Source organism: Balaenoptera musculus, chromosome 14, assembly GCF_009873245.2.
Source record: "Balaenoptera musculus isolate JJ_BM4_2016_0621 chromosome 14, mBalMus1.pri.v3, whole genome shotgun sequence".
NCBI classification, from domain to species: domain Eukaryota; kingdom Metazoa; phylum Chordata; class Mammalia; order Artiodactyla; family Balaenopteridae; genus Balaenoptera; species Balaenoptera musculus.
Genome location: NC_045798.1, coordinates 76,904,477 through 76,927,635, shown reverse-complemented (window position 1 = coordinate 76,927,635; position 23,159 = coordinate 76,904,477). Strand labels below are relative to the sequence as shown.

Here is a 23,159-nt window from a genome sequence, read left to right as displayed (position 1 = left end):
CATTCATCTGTTGATGGATACGTGGGTTGTTTCCACCTTTTCCCTATTGTGAGTAGTGCTGCAGTGAACACTGGCACACAAATATGGTCATTCTATGTTCAGCTTTTTGAGGAACTACCAAACTTTTTTCCATAGTTGCTGCACCATTTTAATATATTCCCACCAGAAATGCGGGAGGGTTCCAATTTCTCCACATCCTTACCAACACTTGTTATTTTCCATTTTTTTGGTAATAGCGATCCTAATGGGTATGAAGTGGTCTCTCAGTGTGGTTTTGATTTGCATTTCCCTAATGACTAATGATGCTGAACATCTTTTTTATGTGCCTGTTGGCCAGTTTTGGAGAAATGTCCACTCAAGTCCTTTGCCCATTTTTATGGGGTAATTTCATTTTGCATGGACCTGTTCACAGGACTCAATTTAGCTGTCAACAACATTGACTTATTATATAGGACTGGAATGGTTATTAGAGGGCTGTAGGACCCTTGGGTTCATTTTCACCAACTTGAAAGAAATCTTTGATTTTCCTGTTTAAGAAGAACTTTCCCAGTCTAAACAGCATCACTGCATGGCTCTCTAGAAAACAATCAAGGAGGTTTAGCATTTAAGTAAGACGTGCTCAGTGAGTTTACAACCTAAAAGTGGAACAAATTAAATACGCATTCACTTACTCCTCAAAAGTTAACTGAATACATCCTATGTGCCAGAGACAATTTTAAGTTTTTTGGACACAGTAGATACTAGACAGAGAGCGTCCTTGCTTATATTGTACTTCTTGGGAGAAGAGTGACAGTAAACAAACATGTAACGGAATCTGGTTGGAATGATTGCGATGAAAAAAATAAAACAGGATAAGTGAGGTGATGGGATTATGAGGGGGAGCCTCATCAGGTGAGATGACTTTTTGAGTGGAGACCTGCATGAAGTGAGGGAACAAGCCAAATTAATAGCGAGTGTCAGGTAGAGGAGTAGTTCAGGTGGACAAAAAAGCATTTGCAAACGTCCCGGGAGGGTGTGTGCCTGGCTTGACCAGGAACAGCAGGAAGGCCTGTGTGACTAGCGCAGCGAGGAGAGGCTGGAGTATAAACTCACACAACTGATGACATAATTTACCCAGATCGTGAGTTAATATGCACCTGCAGCTCCAGGACTGTGTGATACTGACTTTAGGTTCGTAGTGGACATAACGTTTTAAATAATAAGCACTTCATACTATTTTTATCACCAGGCAGGAAATACAATATTTGCCATAAGAGTTTTTAATTTTTACGCTTAACTGTGATAAAATACTCATAACATAAAATTTACTGTCTTCACCGTTTTGCCACCAGATTTAAAAAAAATAGATATTATACAGAGAAAAAAAAAATCTGACTCAGGTCAGGTTTGATTAAAAAAAAAGGAAAAGAAAAAAAACCCTTAAAAATGTAGAGTAATTGTGGCCTATTAGAAGTCTTGGTATATTCACCATTTCGATTTAGCAAACGTTATAGGTGACTTCATGAGTTGTCTTGAAAGTTGCTTTTTATGGCCCCATCAGTATTTTTTTCTCTGACCACCTTGATTCCAGATAAGCTCCTTTAAGAAAAAAAGTGCTGCACTTATTTAGACAGGAGCATATCAAAGGTCTATTGATTTTTCTTCAACTCTCCTTCTTACTTTCCTCCCAATGTATTTATTATCTCTGCTCCTAGACAAGAAAACATAGGGCCTACGGGAAAATGAAGAAATAACTTTGCATCTCAAAACTTTAATTGCAAGTTTCTTTGTCTTCCGGGGAGATAAAGGGTGAGAAAAGTCTGCAGCCGTGGGCTACCTGAAATGAAGGCCCAAGGAAGGTTAGTTTCCTAAACACAGTAATTAGGATGGGTTTGCCTTGTCCTCACATTGTCACCCCACAGGCTCCAGTGAATGCCCCTTTATTCTCCCAGTGCGAAAGGATTTTTTTTTTTTGCCATTCTTGAATTTTTGTTTGTTTGTTTAACTTTTATTCATTTGAGATGAGAACTGCTTTCTCTTCTTTCCTGTAGTAAGCGCTAATGGCCCCTGTGCTTCCAAGCGTGTGCTGGTCTGCTGGACGCCAAGGACCCTCCTAGGCTCCGCCTCCATACTGGGGGTGGACCAAGCTAATAAGGTGGTTAGCCCCCAAAGTGGCCGGGGTAGGGACTAGACTTGCCCCCGCCCGCCTCTTAAAAGTGCACAGAATCACCTGGAAATCTCATTAAAAGGTGATCCTCATTGGGTAGGTCTGGGGCGGGGCCTCACCCTGCATTTCTAACAAGCTCTCAGGTGATGCTCACGCTGCTGGCTGTTGAGTGGCAAGGTCAGAGATGGTTCAAGGCCAAGATGAAGTCCGGCTCCTCAGCGAGGCTCCCCGGGCCCGCACGTGTGCTCAATCCCACCTCAACCCACTCCTCCTACTGTCTCCTCGCAGCCCTGCCCTGGATCCTAGGCCTAAAACACACTGCGGCCCCTGGCCCCCATCCCGCTCCATTTCGTCCAGCCAACCCGTGTCATCCTACTCAACCCTGGAGTCTGAGTCAACTAGTCTGACACACGAACTCGCCCACACTGGCCACTTTGGTTTAACCTCAGATCTCACACCTAGACTGGTTAGCCCCTCGCGCTAGGTGGTCTCACATCCACCAGGACTGTCTCCTGTCCCAATCCCTTTGATGCTCTACGGTTGTTTTTCGTGTGTCTGCTCCTCCTGGTAGACTGAAAGCTCGCAGCTAGGCCCTCAGCACACCGCCCCCTCCCCACGCTCGCCTGTCCCCAGCATTTTTCAACAGACGGCCCTACACCACTTTCAGGGTCACCCCCCACTCAGCATCCTTGGTTAACTTGCCGGCATTCCAAGCCCCCTAACCTGGTTTTGTGTCCCGCGGGCCTGCTGACCACCCACACGCCACTCTACTAACCACGCCTGCTCCTGTGTCAACCCTGTCCCCATGCTTTGCTCGGCTCTCCCCACCTCTATCACCAATCCAAATGCCAGCCCTCTCTCCTGGCTCGGCCCGTCCCACCTCTCCTGGGGAGCCCTGCCCGGGGACTCTGACCCACGAGACCCTCCACCCTTCCTGTATCCCACCATGCATCTCATGTATCCCACATCTCACACCCTCCGATGTCCTCACAGGGCCACATCCAAGGACTTCAACTAGATTCGAAGTTCCCGGAAGGACTAAGCCAGTGCTGGCGACTGAGCAGGTGCCCACAGGATGCTGGACCTGGGGGGAGATGCAGCGGGGGGGACCCTCCCTGTCGAGGTGGCTGGGGCACCAGACACCACTGCCCCGGCCTCCGGAATAATCATTGCCATGCTCGGCACCCTACATCTATCTTGCTTTTCAAGACTTTAAACCCCACACCTAGTGCTATCCCTGGACTTGTTTGAACTCGCCCCTCTTCTTCCTTTTTTTTTTTTTTTAACACAGTTGAGCTTCATCGTCTCTTGTCTCAGTCACAACTAACCTACACTTTTTAAAAAAACAAACCATAATTCAAAAAGAGTCATGTACCACAATGTTCACTGCAGCTCTATTTACAATAGCCAGGACATGGAAGCCACCTAAGTGTCCATCGACAGACGAATGGATAAAGAAGATGTGGCACATATATACAATGGAATATTACTCAGCCATAAAAAGAAACGAAATGGAGTTATTTGTAGTGAGGTGGATGGACCTAGAGTCTGTCATACAGAGTGAAGTAAGTCAGAAAGAGAAAAACAAATACCGTATGCTAACACATATATATGGAATAAAAAAAAAAAAAGGTTCTGAAGAACCTAGGGGCAGGACAGGAATAAAGACGCAGATGTAGAGAATGAACTTGAGGACATGGGGAGGGGGAAGGGGAAGCTGGGACGAAGTGAGAGACTGGCATGGACATATATACACTACCAAATGTAAAATAGTTAGCTAGTGGGAAGCAGCTGCATACATAGCACAGGGAGATCAGCTCGGTGCTTTGTGACCACCTAGAGGGGTGGGATAGGGAGGGTGGGAGGGAGACGCAAGAGGGAGGGGATATGGGGATATACGTATATGTATAGCTGATTCACTTTGTTATACAGCAGAAACTAACACAACATTGTAAAGCAATTATACTCCAATAAAGAATTTTAAAAATATAAAAAACGAACTCAACCATTCAAAATTATCCGGTACCTTTAAGTGCTGCACTGTGCCAGGCACGGGAATCTGAGTCTCCTCCACTGCCATGTTCACAGACCAGTGCCTCTCAATCCTTACTGCGAAAAAGAATCAACTGGAAATCTTTTTAAAATGCAGATTTTCTAACAAGCTCCCAGGTGATGTTGACACTGCTGGTCTTTGAGTAGCAAGGTCAGAGATTACATTAAAGACCGAGAGCCAGAACTTTCTCATATTCCCAAACGCTGTACAGTTGTCTCCATTTACATAATGGACATTGAGAACCACCTCGCCCATCGCTGGAGACAGACACCATTTATCTTGAGTGGGTGAGGGGAAAGAGTCGGCCCTAATGCAACACCTACTGCGTGCCAGGCACCACGCTTGAGGCTTTCCCTTCCTTATATTTCTGCTTCCTCACAAAGAGACAAGGCAGCCCATTCAGACAGTTAGTGATAAGCCGACTGGCACAGTGCCAGACACAGAGCAAATGCTCTAATTCTAGGTAAATTAATGAATAATTTTTCCTGAAGGACTGTTGTGATCTTATAACTTCCCTTTACAGAAAACTATGATGGTTTCCTACTAGCTCTGAATCAAATTCACACTCCCAAGCATGGACTTGGAAAGGTTCCACCAGTTGGGGGCAAAATTAGAGACACCCTGGGGGAAAGGGGTTGCAAAATCAAGATGAGAAATCTCTTCCTGGGCTCAAATTGTCTTTTCTAATAGGGATAGAACACAGGTCCGACTAATCAACACACAACACAGCTGCTCCAGCCTCTTACGCTGTCCCTCGTGCTGGGAACAGAATGCCTCTCACACTGGATGAGGCCCCTTTCACCAGGCCACCCTGGACTCGCTGTTCAGGCACAGAGCAGTCAGGTGCCGGTCACACCCGCGTTCCCTTGCCCGTGAGGACTGCTCCATGCAGTTAAGATGACTGGTTGTGCATTCTAGTGCTTTGGTTATTTGTAATTTTACACCTAAGTAGGACCTCAACGGCCTGGTCACAGGGATCCCAACTGGGACACAGAAAACCTAAGCCCATCAGAAGGGGCACTTTCCCCCCACCCCACCCCGTCCAGGACAGAGCCTGGCAGGTGGCAGAAGTGGGATAAACATGGCCTGTGAACTGTCTTGACAAACGCAGGAGCAGGGCTATCGTCAGTGGTACAGTACAGTTTATTTCTGGTGGGGGTGTGTGTGGCATAGAGGAGTCAGAGATGCCTTTGCTTCAGGAAGTGGCAGAGATGATTCAAAATGTCACATTTCTTTTCCTCCTGAGTCAGGGAGCAACTGGCACATGGACCCTATGCTGAGAATGCTCAGGGTGCCTGTTTAAACTCAGCCTTAAGGTCATAGTGTTCTTCTCTCTGCTCAATGACAGTTAACAACAGAAAGGCCTCAATGGATGTACCTCCTTGAGCCGAGCCCCAAGAACGCAAACTGGTTATGCTATTTCCCAAAACGCTAAAAGAGCTTGCTTCTGCCCAGCCCCCCACCACATCCTGGAAGTTTCTTTCTCTGCTGCTTACCTGTCCGATAGGCGACTGCATAAGCAGTTTCCCTGAGGGGTTAAGGCCATGCCACTGGGGCGGACACCTGGGAGGGGTTCCAGCTCTGCCACTTATGAGCTGTGCAAACTGGACCTCTCTGTGCCTCACATTTCTCATCTCCCTGGCAAGGTGGAGTGAGGATTGGAGAAAATCTATGTAAAGCACCTAGCACGTGCCTGGCATACAGGATGGATTCAGCAAGAGGCAGGTGCTTTTAGTACATTAACCATATATATTAACTTACAGCTGAGCTCAAAATCTTTTTATGGAATCCCACGTCTACAGCAATGGTTCTCAAACTCGAGTGTGCGTCAGAATCCCCTGCAGAGGTGGTTAAACGGTGTGTGATATTGTGGGCCTGGGGTGGGGCCCGAGAACATGCAGTTCTAACAAGTTCCCAGCTGCGGACGCTGGGTCCAGGCCCCCCCCCCTCCACAGGGCAGAGTCCAACTCCCTCCTGAGGTTTGTTCGTGACTAACCAGCACCCCTCCCGTCCCCAACTGGCCTTGGCCTTTCCTGGTCTCTGGCCAGCTCTGGGCTCCAGACAACCGGACAGGACTTGAGTTTCTCCTGTTTGGCTCTGCTTGTCCCACCTCTGCCCCTTCCCCTGCTCACTCTGCCCTCAGACTCATGTCCGTCCCTCCAGGCCCAGACAAGCGCCACCTGCCCAGCTCTCCATGGCAACCCTGTGCGCTCTGCGCTCCCGCGGCGTCTTGCTCTTGGCAGCTTTAGACCCACCTAACTGCAAGGACTGAAGACGGGGTGTCTTATTTTCCCTGCTAGGTGGGGAAACTCTCCAGGGCACAGGCTGTGGGGTAAGTCTGATGTTTTCCAGAGGGTCTTATGGAAGTGCAAAACCAGGGTCCAGAGAATTGAAAGGAAAAAAGGCTGACAGAGAGGTTAAAGGAAGTAGCATGAATAACCCGAGCAAGGGGAAGTAGTAGGCTGACAATCTTCAACGAGAGAAACACAAAAATAAAGAAGACGTTGGCCAACTGATCTTTACCCCCATGAAAGAACAAATTTGAGGAAACGGGGTCAAATCGTGACACAGTATTCGATTCTGCTATAGGGAAGTTCCTACCACTGGGAATTGTTAAATAATGCACTGGAATAGCAAGGGTGGGTGTGAATAATCTCTACTAGGCTTGAAAAATGGAACAGATTCTCAATTACCGTGAACGTTTCAGACATGATCCTGTTTTCCTACCTTGGGTACAAAATTGAGAACCCTTGACAGATTTTTTTTCAACTGGATATGAATTTGGCTGCTGTTTGTGCTACTTAAGGATACACTTCTAAGTTAGTTGCTAAGTATGTTCCAAGAAGGAACAAATATTTTTTAAAAATCAGAACCTTAGAAAAGTGGCTCATTTCCCATTCTGGGGGTGGGTAACGAGAACCCAGGCTGGCAAACGCTGCGGTGCTAATAGGATTTGTGCGATAGCACATGTCCACTCTCCCTGCTTGCCAGGTTTAACCATCACATTCACAAAAAGTTAGTTTTTCTTCCTCATTTTTAATGGAAAGTCTTCAAATTTCTGGTAGCTGGAGGAAGTGGCTCTTGTACTCTCAACACTGCACAGGAAATGTAATGAGTTATTATTACTCCGATGAACTGAAAGGGTAGTTTTTGCAGTCGGTTCTTCCTACCACTTGGAAACCTGGCAGCTCTCTGACTTTGCTTGTGCCAGACGGGCCTCTGTGTCACCTGCTAGCCTAGGACTTTTTGCAGTGGGGAGCAGAAGGGGGGTGGGCAGAGAGGAAGGGAAACACTCAGCTGAGGCACTAATAGCCACCAGGAAAAGGTGTCTCATGCAAGCAAAAAGTTTTTGCTGAGCTGTGGGTCCAAGGTAAACACTGCTTCTGCTGGGGGCAGGTGACCTATCTGAGGCCAGCGTGGGAAGACCATGGCGCAGGCCACACCAGCTCTGACGCTGGACTCTTTGGGGGTCACTGCCTGCTTATCTCTTTAGTCCTGAGTTTTAAAACTCTGCCTACATCCTGAACCTCTGATTCAAAGACACCTTTAGGTCAGGAAACGGCTCTGAATTCCAGAGCACACAAATTTCCTGCAAAGCCAACGCCTTGGGGCTCTTAGCTTGTTTTTTTACCCCAGTGGGATCTAAGGACCTTTGCCTCCCAGTAAGATAATCCAAAGCAGATGCGATTCCATATCCTAAACTGCAACCTTCTTTATTGCTTGTTTAGGGAAAAAACCAATCCTTCTTTACTTGAACCTGAACCTGCTGTGATTCTGATTTGGACTGAGACAGAAGTTTCCTTAATAAACCGTGAAAAAATACGATCAAACGGCCAGCTATTCTGTTCTGACATCTACCACATTTTTTTTTTTTTTAAATAATAGGTCCAACCACATCCTTTGCCCCGTATCTTCGGCGCCCAGCACAGCCTGCTGGCTCTGAAATCGCTCCTGCGCTTCTTTCTCTTGCCACCCTCCTGACCCGATTCAAGCCTTTACCAGCTCTTCCCCAAAGCAGGGGCTGTGGCCTCCTTACCACGCCCCGGACCCCCTCTTCCCCCCAGCGCCATGGCACCCTTCCCCGTGACCTCCACATCTGATCACGTCCCTCCCCAGCTCACAATACATGGAGATAAAATCTAAACTATTTTCCTTGCACAGAAGGCCCTCGAGTGCTGGCTCCGCCTCCCGCCCCCCGCCGGCCCTCGGAGCCCAGGAACACTGCCCTCGTTAGAGTCGCCTGAAAACGCTGCACTCGGTCTGGCCTCCCCACCGTTCCCGCCACCAGGCAGAGCACAAACCAGTCTTGATCACCTAGCCCACATGCTGCCCCCTTGCCCCTCTTTCTGTGCTTTGGTAAGGAAAAGGGGGTACTTTCCGCTGACACTTCCAGGCCGGTTAAAGCGCTCTTGTCCTGGGCGCCCACCACACTCTGAAAGCCCTCTTGATGGCACAAGTGTCCCACTGCATTCTGTCTGCACGCACCTAGGCCGGGCGCTTCCCGGAGACGAGGGCTATGCCCCTGCTCTCCGTCTCCTTAGCCTGCTGCAGGGCGGCCCACCTGGAGGAGGCGCTCACTTCGTTGCGCTAAACGAGCACATCTAACACAAACGCAGTCCTCTTTCTCACTGTTGAGTGCTGTGCACTGGACGTGGCAGCCCACAGAAATCCGAGGCTGGAGGGCGCCGGTGGCGCACAGGACAAAGACAGCGGGTTAGCACACGTGCACGCAGACGCGCTGAGACTGCTGCCGGGGCTGCCGGGCGATGAGCGGGGCCAGCAGCCGCTGCCCACGAGAGGGAGGGCAGGGCGCCGGGGAGCCCGGCGAGAGGGAGGGCAGCGCGCCGGGGAGCCGCGCCCGCCGGGCTCGCGGGCAGGAAACAGCCTGACGGCGCCTCTCGGAACCAGGGCAGAGGAACCCGCTGGGCTGCGCGTAACCTCGCCCGCCGCCCACTCAGTGTTAAACCTCAAAAGCGCACTGAGAACTTCAGACCCACTCGCTCTTCTGTTCTGCTGAAGTCCACTGTCTCACTCGTGATTTCTTCAGGCTCGGGGCTTGGGTTTGGGGGGTAGAAAGGAGGAGTTGAGCTTAATCTGTGTTCCTAGCAGTGGGTCCTACAGGAAGCTCCCACGTGGCAGCCAGAGGGAAACACGAAGATTAGGTGCCCGACTTCCTACAAACCAGGTGGAGAATTTACAGGCGCTCGCAGGGAGAATCACCTGGCGCGCGAATCCCACCCACGCCGGCTCTGGGCGCCGGGAGGTGGGGTCAGGTATGCTTCCGTTGCGGGCTGGGGTGCGGCCGCTGCAGGGAGACAGCAGACAGGCCACAGCTGTCCTGGCGGCCACCTGGCCCGAGGGGAGATGCCCTGGGGGGTGACTCATTTGTAGAGAGGGCAACTGTCAGGGCGGGATGCAGATCCACTTCCACAGCGAGACCGGCCCAGAAAGCATCCTCTGGACACACCATGTGGAAAAAACACCACTATCTTTTTCCATGCGCTTCAAAGATAGGAAAATAGCATGGGGGGAATTTTAATACTGATCTGGCAGAGAAAGTTCACGTGGCACCTTCTTCAAACAATACTCTCTGCAAAGGAGGCCCTGGTTTGGAACTCCCCTTTTCATGGCCTCATAAAACACTGATTTATTGACCTTCAAAGACATACCTTTATTGTTTCAGTTTTCCTGACATATGAATTTCTGGTAGATAACTGAAAAAGCAAGCTCATATTTCCTTATCAACACGGAGAATATGTTCATATTACAGATGTGCCATTTTCGGGGGAAGTGGTGGGAAGGAAATAACAGGGAAGGCATTTGAAATATTTATCAACAAAATGAACGAAAAGGACACTGATCCCCAAGTCTGTGATTCTCCAAACAAAGTAGTAACTTATGGCCAAGCCTTCCCACTAGGATGGGCTGGCAGGGCAGGAAGACAGCCGGGGCAGGCGTGGGCACCTACCTACCCAGTCCCACCCAGGGGATTTCCTCTGCGGGGTCTCCCCACAAGCCTTCCAGGGCCCTGCGGCTTATCTGTTTCTGATTAGTCTACATTACCATCTCAACAAGGGCCATACAAGTGTTATCTCAAAAACTATAAATGTTTAATGTCCTGTCTGTCGTGGGGTTTCTTGAATTAAGCTAGCTTTACAGATAGCTTTGTGCTATCTATAAAGTCATAAAAATATGTGGGTTTTCTCTTTTTGGCAAGATTCCTTTAGGCCTAAACCACTGACGCCACCCTCTCAAATAGAAAGCTTTCTTCCCTACAACAGCCTCTTGGAATCATTCCCTCTCTGACCCTTGATTTCCTACCCATCCTCCGAAGACCGCTTCAGAAGCCCCCTCCTCCAAAAGTCCTACCTGATTCCGCCAACTATACTCCCTCCTTCCCTCCACCACCCTCTGCGCTTCTCGTTATCATAGTCTGCGTTATTATTATCACTGCTTCACCTGTCTCGTCCTCTCGACTGGACTGTGACCTGTGAAGACCCAGCTATGTCTTCGCCTTCTCGCCAGCACACGGTTTTACATCCCAAATATGTTTGCTGGCCTGGGCACGAGTGAATCTGCCCTTAGGTCTTGGATAACTAGGGATAAACACGGCTGTGTGATCAATTACCTCAAAGAAAACAGCCTGCTCCTATAGTTTCTTACTTGGAATAAAGAGCAGAACTATCAACATAATTTTAAATGTTTTTTTCGGTAGGCAAATACTCGTCTTCTGTCTGAACTCAGATTCCCTCACACAGGCACAGAGAGATATAATCACAGAGATGTTTTAAAAGGCAAAACTTACAGCCCCCCAGGTAAGTTTAAATCGATTTAATATAATGTAAATAAACCTAAATACAATACTTGCAGATAAAGCACTTTCCAGAAGCTGTTTTTGCCAACTATTTTACAAAACCAATACCTCCCCCATCCTCCACACTCAACAGTTCTTTAAGCCTTGCCCAGTGTGTGATAACTAATCGCCAATGCAATGCCTTTCTTTGAACTAATAGATCAGGTTGGCCAAAGAAGCAGTAATTGAACAGAGTGCTTGTAACCACAGTATCTTTGGGGGGTAATACTGCAACATTACATCTAGCTCCACCTTTCAGAATTAATGGATTTCCACTGGGGAGACTGGGCACAAACTTATATCATTTGATTAGAGCTATCCCAATATCATTTGATTGTTTCCTGTTTAGGTATGATTTAAAAATGCACATAATATAAGTAGCCAAAAGGGAAAGGGGTGGGGGGGGAGATAGCACTTGCTGAAAGATAGCTCTGAGAAATAAATGTTTTGATAGCAGACGAGTTCATGTTAGAACGTACTGCATTTTACACATATATGTACATATGTAGTTTTTGCAATAACACTGTGAGATGCTTTTTTTTAAACTGTGTAGTGAGCAGGTATTTCTCAGGTGGCTAGCTGTTCACTGGAGCCCTAGTGCTGTGGTTCAAATAAGGCAGCACCCTGTCCAACCTGTTGAACACTTAATTAAGCAACACCTGAAGTGTTTAAAATGAAAAATTCCAGCAGGCTTTTCCGCCTTCTTTGCCCTCAACCATTCCTAGAGACTCATACCAGTAGAAACGAAATAGACTGAATCTTCCTGAGAATTGTCTGCTCCAGCCTTATAGCACGTTCCTGTTATTTCTGTCAAGGCTCTAATCCCAGGCTGGCTTCCCCCTTCTCCTCACTCCAAACACAGTTCTCCAAGTGCCGTTCCCCTTGTCTTCTTGGGGTTTCGAGCTGTTCCCCCGAAAGCTGTTAACAAGAGCCTAAGCCAATCTTTACAGAGAAGGGAAATCTGAAACTGCTGAAACCCAGAAAACCACCAACATTTACCCTTCACTCTGAGGGACTTCCAAGTATACAAGGCTTTCATAGTATTTGTGGTGCTGGGCTTCCAACACTACAGCTCTCCGCCGGGGAGGGCAGAAAACCAGTAACTGGTTTTATTTATTTGGCAACTGTACCGAGTGATCTTGTAAAGAAATCTCTTCTGAGAGGACTTGGGGTGGGAAGGACAACAGGACATGGGAAAATGCTCTTGTTCTGGCACCCCCAGGCCAGCAGGGCCTGGCCCCAGTGAGACTAACCACTGCCCGCTGTGCCCGCCGGCCCGTCCCCGTCCCAGCCCGGCTGAGCGCATGGAGGACGGGGCTGTTTCTGGCTCCCCTACTGGCTTGAAGCACCCCAGGTACCTGGGTTTCTCCAACTGTGAACACTAATCTGTCCTAACACCATCAGAGGGGTTCTGAGAACAAGTGATTCTATGTCATTCTGGGCCAGAACCTGAGCCGGTGGACCTTAAACTGTAGGGAGGAGTCGGAGGGGAGAAGGGAGACATAAAAAAGAGGGGAGCATAAGAAAGAAATCCGATGTCACCCTTTCTGAAGAAACTACCAAACCCTGTTTCACCACACTCCCAGGAGGCGAGCATCGCTCTAGTCTTCAGACTACCAGCGAAGCTGAGGCGGGGAGAGGGTGTGAAGCCCAGTTAGAGGGAAGGACCGGGAGCTCCGGCGGGTTCAAAATGGCCCGAAAGGAGAAATCGTATGTGGGATGGTTACTTAACGTGGACACTGTCCGCGGCTCCGAATTTTTCCCTCGCTTCTCCTTCTGTTCGCGGGGGAAGGGTCTGTGTCCACGCCGCTGTCTCCGCAGCAGCTACACTGCGGGGGCACCTCGTAGACGCTCCAGAAATGTTTAGAGAACAAACGACACCACCAAAGCCTGCCACTAAGTGGGACTTTCGGAAGCGCCCGTGTCCGGGTGCTGGGGTCCCGCAACTCCCCGTTCTGCACCCCAGTTACCCTCCACTCGCCCGTTCCCTCCTTCCACCGTCCACTCCGCAGCACCCCCAGCTCTCCGCCCTCTCCGCCCCCAAATCCTCAGCTCCTGCGGCTCCGTCCAGGTCTCAGGACGTCTGGAAGCCGCCGCGCCGCGTCCTTCCCCAGCTCCCGCGAAGGCGTCGGGCGCGGGACCGGGCGCGCGGGGAGCGGCAGCCGGGGCGGCCCTCCTTACCTGCAGCCGGCCGAGCAGCGCGCAGAGCGCAAGGAGCGCGGGCAGCGGGCGACGCCGCCGGGCGCGCGGGGTCATGGCGCGGAGGGGCGGGCTGGGCGGCCCGCTCTGCGGCCTCTGCTGCCCAGGCGGCGCGGCAGCCCCGGGCCTCGGTGTCGGTCCTCCCCGCCGCCGCCGGACCCCCGCCCCGCCCCGCCCCGCCCGGCCCCGCCCCGCCGACGCCCGGCCCCGCCCCGCCTCGGGCACCTGTTCCCGCCCGCCCGCCCGCCAGGTGGGGCCCGAACGAGGCGGGTGGTGTCCGCTTCCCGCGCCTTGTAGGGGGCGGGGTGGACGGGGAGGGTGCCGGGAGGTGAGGGTCGCGGGGGCGACCTGCGGTGCTCTCTGCGCCCGCCGCCCGCGTCCTCTGCCGCACTGTGCGCCCCTGTACGCAGGTTTGCCTGCGACCTGCCTTCGGGTGTCTTTCATGGTCACAGACGCAGCCGGCCTGCATCCCAGGACTGTCGGGGCCGAATTCCCGGGGAAGGAAGACAGTCCGGCGGCCTGACCCCCGCCTCGCGCCCGCCTCGCGCCCGCACTCAGGCTTCCCGGCGGGGCCTCCCAAAGCAGGTGCACCTCGACCAAGAGTTAACGAGGAGAGGGTCTCCATCGGAGATTCCATAGGGCTCAGTGAAAGGATCAACCCAATATAGCGTCGAGCACGCTTCATCATATCCCTCGTTCGGTCTTCCGGCCAGAAGCTACTTCCTCTGCCTCCTCCGAGCTGTCAGCCGCCATGCTGTCTCCGTCCCCCGCCTCACGTGCTTAGGAGTACGTCTGCCCTCACCTGCCAGGTGGATGCTGGATGCACACGTACACCCAAGCCTTTGCACAGATAACTTTTTTGAGTGAAAACTGGTCCTCAGGTCAATAGAATGTATTGTTTTGAGTTCCAGAACCACCAACTTGTCAACTTTTGGCCTAGCATGTGGTGTATCTTAGTGAATATTCCGTGTGCACTTGGAAAAACTGTATTTCACTGTGGCTGGTGAAGTGTTTTATAAATGTCAATTAGGTTAAATTGGTTGAAATACCCATATTGATTTTCTGTCTACTTGTTGTGAGAAAACTGTAAATTTCCAACAAAAACTGTGGGTTTGTCTATTTTTCTTGATCTGTCAGTTTTCTTATTTCATGTTTTTGAAGCTCTGATTAGAGGCATAAACATTCGGGATTACTATGTCTTTTTGATGAATTGATCCTCTTATCATTATTACATGTCCTCCTTGATCGGTGGTTAAATTTTGGTTTCTGAAACCTTTGATAGTGTATAGCCCTTCACCTTTCTTATGAATAGCATTTACATGGTATATCTAATTCTGTCATTTTACTTATCTATGTCTATTTAAAGTGACAGCATGTAATTGGGTCTTGCTTTTTCAATTTATCCAGTTTGACAATCTCTGTCTCTTGATTGGAGTGTTTAGGCCATTCACATTTAATGTGATTATAGATGTGGTGAAGTTTAAGTCTTGCTATTTGTTTTCTGTTTGTTCCATCTTTGCTCCTTTTTTCCCTCTTTTCTTACCTTCTTTTGGATGATTTGAGTATTTTTAGGATTCTGGTTTTTCCCCATTGTTAGCTTATTTTATATACCTCTTGTTTTGTTCTTTTTAGTTCTGGGTTTACAATATGTATCTATGACATCACAGTCTACCTTCAGATAAAATTCTGCCACTTCAGGTATATTGTAAGAACCTCGGAATGACATACTTCCATTTCCCCCTCCCACCTTTGTGCTATTGTAATCATGCTAGTTGCTTTACTTTGTAACTCCCTCCCGTGCAGCTTGATTGGTACACTGCCCAGTTACTTTTGTGCTTTTTGGAAAGCAGTCTGGTAGTGTTGATTAAAAAAAAAATAAAAGTGCAAATATCCTTTGACAAAGCAATTCCATATCATAGTAAAGGAAACAAGTTACAGAGTAATACCATCCCATGTTGTAAACGATAATCAGAAACATGATTTATTTATCTAAGCAGAGGAAGTTTCTGGAGAGACAATAATAGTATCAAACACTAACAGCATCCTTACACTTACAAATTCATTGAATCCTCACAACAGCTTTGTAAGAAATACTGTCATTAGTCCCATTCTACAGATGAGGAAACTGGGGCATAGAGGTTAATAACTTGCCCTAGGGTCACTTGCCGAAAAGTGAGAGAGCTGGGATTCAAGCCCTGGCTATCTGGCTCTGGAGTGTGAGTTCTGCCTTACTAAGCACCAATTTATTTTTCAGGTTTTTAAAAATTGAACTGTAGTTGATTTACAATATTTTGTTAGTTTCAGGTGTACAACAAAGTGATTCAGTTATATATATATTCTTTTTCAGATTCTTTTCCATTATAGGTTATTATAAGATGTTGAATATAGTTCCCTGTGCTATACAGTAAATCCTTGTTGTTTATTTTGTATACAGTGGTGTGTATCTGTCAATCTCATCCTCAAAATTTATCCCTCCTCCCCCTTTCCCCTTTAGTAACCATAAGTTTGTTTTCTATGTAAGTCTGTTTCTGTTTTGTAAATAAGTTCATTTGTATCATTTTTTTAGATTCCACATATAAGCAATATCATGTTTGTCTTTGTCTGATTAACTTCACTTAGTATGATAATCTCTAGTTCCATCCATGTTGCTGCAAATGGCATTATTTCATTCTTTTTTATGGCTGGGTACTATTCCATTGTGTGTGTGTATATATGTATCTATATGCATACAATATATATATCACATCTTCTTTATCCATTCATCTGTTGATGGACACTTAGGTTAAAGCACCTAATTTTTAACATTAGGTGAGTTCCAAAAGGAAAAGGAGAAACTGCTAATTTTAACTTTTGATGTTCCTAAGCTATTTACACTGAGGAAAAAGTACTTTTACATTTTAACTGACAAGTCTGTAAATTTGGTAAACAGATGTTAAAACTCCAGATGAAGTAAGTACAGGAATGGTAAAAAATATTTATCTGGCCTACTGTTGTCTTGAATGTGGACACAGGCTTTCTGGAAATGGTAGTGTGTGAGATTATGATTTTGATATAAAAGGAACTGACTTGTGGGAGAGGGTACTTTCACTGTGGGCACTTTATGAGAATACCAAGGGTTACTCCTGGCACATTCCAACATCAACCCCTTCGTTTTTCAAAAAGTTTAGGGGACTTAAACTTCTGCTTGGAAAGCCCCAGAGGTGAGTGTGCTGGTTTTGGAAGCACTCTGAACAACAGAATGCCCATGTAACATATTAAATCTACTAAAACAAGTTTAATTGAAAAAAAATGAAAGTACTTTAAAGACTCTCTTTCTGTATTTACAGAACTATCACTCAAATAATTCAAATATTTTATAAAGGTTAATGTAGAATACACTTGTCATCAACAAGATCCATTAAAATGAGCTTGAGGACATTATCTTTCCTATATGAATAGCATTATTATGAGAAGCATGGAAGTAAGTTAATCAAATACTATCTTCCTCTATTAAGTGAAGGATGCATACACTATAGCTAAAGAGATTGCTCATCACTTACAGAAACTAAGTGTTATTTATGATTTTTATAAGCCCCACATTTATAGGCACATGTACAATTAAATTTTGGTATGTGTAATAAATGTAAAATTCATTTTAAATAATAGATGTTTTAACATTTATTAAAGCTAACCATTTCCAATTTTTAAAAAGTAATCAGGTGACAGTGAATTGTTTTATTTGTACTGGGGAAAAATAAAACATATTATACAAATATAGGCATTGTAGGTTTATTTGAAAATTATTTTACATGGATAATGCACACCTCACCCTGGAATCCCCACTACTCCCCACTTCTGCAGGAACTGTTTAGTTTTCAGAATCAAAAGGTAAAATAAAAATGTGGCTATCATTTTTGTTTCTAGTGGATGGTTTGTAGCATTACATTTAATGGTCTTTAATTTATGCACCCGAAAATAGACACTATCTTGTTAATGAAATGCTTATAAATGTCCGCAAGAATGAGAATTAATCAGCTTATGTAATTTTTTCACGTGGTGATACAAAATAGTTACTGGGCAGAGCTAAAGCAAACACTTAAAAAGTGAAGTTATTAGTAAACGTAAGACCACGAAGCTTTCAGTAAAGCTTACTAGTAAATACAAATGTTTTTATTACCGTACCCTGTTATGGTTTTGCTCCTCCACTCATCTTGCCTATAAAACACTTTTTAACAAAAGTAAACCATTGATAAATCAGTGTTCAACTCACAGATAAACTCAAGGTGCAGTACTATCCCATAATGACACCCAAATATAATAAGAAATTTCATATCTATGTTTGTGAGAGAGATTGGCCTGTCATTCCCCTTTCTGAATTGGGGTCTTGTCAAGTTTTGGTGTCAGGGTTTTGCTGGATAAGATTGAGGTATATGGAAGAACTTTGAAAGGGTGTATAAATGGTGTTATTTTTTTCCTTAAATATTTGGTAGAATTCACCGATGAAGCCATTGGGGCACTGGGGTTTCTTTGTGGCATGGTTTTAAATTACAAGTTCACTGTATTTAATAGATATAGAACACAGAGATTTTCTATTTCTTTTGTGTTGGTTTGGTAAGTAGTTCATATGTGTGTTTGTTTTTAAATAGGAATATGTTCATTCCATCTAATCTTTTAACTTTGCTGGTATACAGTCATTCATAAAATCTCATATTTTAATGTAGTGTTTGTAGGGGTTTCTTCTTTTTAGTGTCTAATACTGGTAATTTATGCCTTCTCTTTTCTTGGTTAGTCTTGCTGGGGTTTAATCAGAGTTCAATTAATTGGAATCAAATTTTCAGCTTTGTTCATCTTCCCTATTGTATTTTGAGTTTTCTGTTTCATTAATTTGCTGATCTTTATTGATTCTTCCACTTTGCAGTTCTTTTCAAACTTCTTGAAATTGAGATAATTGACCTTAAGCCTTTCTTCTTTTCTAATCTATGTATCTAAAGCTTATGTACAGCTCCCTCTAAGCATGGCTTTAGTTTTGTCTCACAAGCTTGATATTTTTGAATTTTCATCATTTAATAAAAATGTTTTCTAACTTTCATTACCCTTTCTTCCTTAACCTATGGTTTCTTTTGAAAGCACATTGCTTACATTTTCAACATTTGGCATTTTCTAGTTACCTTTTTGTTATTAATTTATAACTTAATTCCGCTGTGGTCAGATAATATATTCTGTAGGATTTCAGTCCTTTGAAACTTGTTGAGAGATTTGCTCTGTGACACAGCGTATCGTCATTTGTTAAATGCTCCATGTACACTTGAAAATAAATGTGTTTTTGCAACTACAAGTCTTTGCAAACAGACTTCTTCATAAGATGATCAGGTCCAAATTATAATTGTGGGTGTTCAAATATTCATGTCCTTCCTGATTTTTAAACTGCTTGTTCTCTGTCAGTTTCTGAGAGGAGTGGGTTAAGAACATACAAAACTTCCACTATGATTATACGATGATTTTTTCCTTAGTTCTGTAATTGTTTACTTAATATATTTTGAAACCATTACATGAAAAAAAAAAAAAGATTTAAAAAAATCATTCTATTCTTTCCTGTCTACAAGCTTGACATTCTTTTAATGGTTACTTAAACTAGAGATTATAACATGCATCCTTAACTTGTTAAAGTCTAATGCAAGTAGTAGTTTTATTATTTTCCTGGGCAATGCAGGAAACTTAGACTGCTTTAACATCAATCACATCCCGTCCCCACCTTGTGCTCTTTTTGTTGGGTATGTATATTTTAAATCCTATAAGACATTTAAAAATTTGCCCACATATTTATCTTTTTATTGCTCCACATTCCTTTTTGCATCTCTAAGATGCCACCTAGGACCACTTTCCTTGGCCTGAATAACTTTTTCTGGTTTTTCTTTGGTGTGAGTCTGCTGTAACAAATTCTGTTTTGGGGGCGTTTTTCTAGGAGGACAGTGTCTAAAAATATCTTAAATTGCCTTCATTGAAGTTCTAGGGTGGCAGTTATTTTCTTTCAGCATTTAAAAAAATATAATTGCTTTGTTTTCCTGTCGATAAGCCAACTATCAGTCTTACAGTTGCTGCTTTTAAGATTTTCTCTTTGTACTTGCTTTCCAGCAGGTTTACTATATACAATATGTAGGCTTAGTTTTCTTTGAATCTATCCTGCTTGTAGTTCATTGTCCTTCTTGATGTTTTTTGTTAGTTTGAGAAAATTTTTGGCCACTCTCTCTTCAAATAACATTTCTCCCAATCTCTCTCATCTCCCCTTCTGCCCCATATATGACTTTTACCCTCTTTTCTGTGTTTTGCATTAAAAAACAAAATCTGGGCTGCTTCCTGTTTCCGGTTCCACATGTAGGGAGCTTGGAAGTTGCCACTCTGCTGCCCAATGAGTAAAAAGCTGAACAAACGGAAAAATCAGTGAATCTTCCTAAATCCATTTAAGAGAAGGAGGTCACAGGGCACACCACTGCCCCCCAAATTGGAGAGACTGACAGGCAAATACAGAGAATCACAGTTACCAGAGCAGAAACTCACAAGCTGTAACCTCTGTGGGAACCAGGGCAGGGGCTAGGAAAAACCAGAACTGTATTGATCAATTGCTGGAGGCCCAGAGTGGATAAGTCTGAGAGTTTAAAACGCCAGGGGACCCAGTCTAGAGGGGTCCCTACTCCTTTTGGTGAGTTTTACCTCCAGGAGCTTGACCAGGTTCTCACAGCAGATGTCAGAGAAAAATCTCCTGTGCTTCTGGCAGGGGGAGGGGGAGAAGAAACAATTTGAAATACACCAGAGTGCTCTGTTTCTTCCTAACAAGGCTTGCCCTTAGGAAACTAGTTAACTCAGAGCCTAAGTTGCTGGGTATTATCAGAAGCCTAACCCGGGGAAGGGAAATACCCAACTCCAGCCCACTATTGCCATTCTGTCCCACCTAAGAGGGGAGGAAAAGCTGACAAACACTTGCGAAGTTTGAAGTCCAGAGGCACAGGCTCACTAAAGACCAAGACCTAATCACAGGACTCTAGAATGTTCTCTTCCCCTGTCACCTACCACTCCATTACTAAAGGCCTATTTACAACAGTTGCTCTTACCTAGTACATCACGTCTGGTTATCAGGAAAAAAACCACAAGGCATACTAAAGACAAAAAACACAGTGGTGAAGAGTCAGAGCAAGCATCAGAACTAGACATGGCAGGTATGCTGTGATAACCAGACTAGGAATTTAAAAACAACTATGATAAATATGGTAAGGGCTCTAATGGATAAAGTAGACAGCATGCAAGAACAGATGGGCAATGTAAGCAGAGAGACAGAAATCCCAGGAAAGAATGAAAAAGAAATGCTAGAGATAAAAACCACTGTACAGAAATGAAGAAGGCCTTTGATGAGCTTATTAATAGGCTGAACATGGCTGAGGAAAGAATCTCTGAACTTGAGGATATATCAGTAGACACCTCAAAATTGAAGAGCAAACAGAAAAAAGACTGAAAAAAAACCACCCAACTACAAAAGTTATAATGTATGTATAATGGAAATATCAGGAGAGAAGAAAGAGAGAAAGAAACAGAAGAAAAAATTGAACCAATAATGATGGAGGATTTTACCAAATTAATGTCAGATGCCAAACCACAGATCCAAGAAGCTCAGAGAACACCCATCAGGATAAATGCCAGAAAAACTACATACACGCTTATCATTTCAAACTATAGAAAATCAAAATAAAGAAAAATATCCTGAAAGAAGCCGGAGGGAAAAAAAAATCTTTGCTCTTTAGAGAAGCAGAGATAATAATTATATCTGACTTCTCCTAAGAAATCATGCAAACAAGAAGAGAGTGGAGAGACATTTTTAAAATGCTGAGAAATAACTCACTAACCTAGGATTGTGTAGCCAGTGAAATTACCCTTCAAAAGTGAAGGAGAATTAAAGACTTTCTCAGGCAAACAAAAGTGATGGTATTGTTGCCCGTAGGCCTGCCTTGCAAGAAGTGTTAAAAGAAGTTATTTAGAGAGAAGGAAAGTAACATAGGTCAGAACTCAGATTTATATAAAGGAAGGCATTGAAGAAATAATAAGTGAAGGTAAAATAAAAACTTTTTTCTTATACCTAACCTACAGATAAAGATTTTTCAAAATAATATAACAATGTTTGCCTTATGTATACATCATATACATATGTGTGCTTATGTATATATCATATATATTTGTTTAGGTATGCTTATATGTAAGTAAAATGAATGACAGCAATGATACAAGGGGTGGGAGGAAGGAATTAGGATTATTTCTTAATATAAGGGACCCCACTACCTGTGAAGCATTCGAGTGTTATGTGAAAGTGGACTTGGATTAGCTGTAAACGTATACTGGAAACTCTAGGAAAACCACTAAAAGAAGTTAAAAAAAAGAGGTAAAATTGATATGTTAAGAAAGGGAAGAAATGAAGTCATACAAAATGCTTAATCAAAACCACAAAAAGAAGAAAAAGAGTGGGAAGACAAACTATGAACAAAGCACAAGGACAACAATAGAAAACAGTAACAAGTATGGTAGATATTAATCCAATTATATCAATAATCACTTTGTTTTAAAAAATATTTATTTATTTATTTATTTATTTTGGCTGCACTGGGTCTTAGCTGCAGCGTGCGGGATCTTTGTTGCGGCATGCAGGATCTTTAGTTGCAGCCCACAGACTCTTAGTTGCGGGATGTTGAACTCTTAGTTGTGGCATGCATACTCTTAGTTGCGGCATATGAACTCTTACTTGCAGCATGCATGAGGGATCTAGTTCCCCAACCAGGGATCAAACCCAGGCCCCCTGCATTGGGAGCACGGAATCTTACCCACTGGACCACCAGGGAAGTCCCTCAATAATCACTTTAAACATCAATGGTTTAAAGGTACCAATCAAAAGAGATTGTCAGAGTGGATCAAAAAACAAGACCTAACTATATTTTGTCTAGAAGAAATCCAGTTTAAATATAAAGACATATATAGATTAAAAGTAAATGAATGGAGAGAGTTACACCATGTTAATACTAATCAAAAAAACGTGGGAGTAGCTATATTATTTTCTGACAGAACAGATTTCAGAACAAGGAAACTTTGTCTGGGATAAAGAGGGGCATTACGTAATGATAAAGAGTCAATTCTCCAAGAAGATATGACAATCCTTAAAGTGTATGTGCCTAATAACAGAGCATCAAAATACATGAGGCAAAAACTGATAGAACTGCTAGGAGAAATAGATTAATCCACTATTATAGTTGGAGACTTCTACCACACTTCGCTCAAAATGGACAGATTTAGGAGGCATAAAAATCAATAGAGCATGGTTGAACTCAACAACACCATCAATTAACTGGGTATAATTGACATCTGTAGGCTACTTCATTTCAACAACAGCAGAAAACACATTTTTCTCAAGCTCACATGGAACATTCACCAAGATAGACCATATCCTGGGACATAAAACATATCTTAACAAATTTTAAAGAAGTTAGATGTATCTGTTCTCAGACCACAATGGAATTAAACTAGAAATCAGTAAGAGAAAGATAAACTGGAAAATCCCAAAATACGTGGAGATTAAACAACTTCTAAATACATATGGGCCAAAGAAGAAACCTCAAGAGAAATTTTAAAATATTTGAACTAATGAAAATGAAAATAAAATTTATCAAAATTTGTGGGATGCAGCATTAAGCAGTGCTAAGTGGGAAACTTACAACCTTGAATCCATATATTAGAAAAAAAAGATATAAAATCAGTCATCTAAGCTTCCATCTTAGAAAAACTAGAAAAAAGAAGTGCAAATTCAATCCAAAGAAGTAGAAAAAAAGAAATTAAAAGAGAGCTGAAATCATTGAAATTGAAAATAGGAAATCAATAGAGAAAAAATCAACAAACCAAAA

General features: G+C 44.4%; 1 protein-coding gene across 7 annotated transcripts in view; it reads right to left on the bottom strand.

The window, feature by feature from the left end:
- Positions 1–13,371, bottom strand: part of TNFRSF11A (TNF receptor superfamily member 11a) — a 79,429-nt gene extending 66,058 nt beyond the window's left edge. For 6 of the 7 annotated variants that reach the window (XR_005016251.1, XM_036823921.1, XM_036823916.1 and 3 more), the window contains exon 1: positions 13,234–13,371. Coding sequence is in view for 5 of the 7 variants with exons in the window: in XM_036823921.1 (XP_036679816.1) it covers positions 13,234–13,308 (75 nt within the window). In the remaining 2 variants the exon portion in view is untranslated. The remainder of the gene's footprint in view (positions 1–13,233) is intronic. The other variant, XM_036823920.1, reaches the window with a different exon arrangement.
- Positions 13,372–23,159: the final 9,788 nt, after the last annotated feature.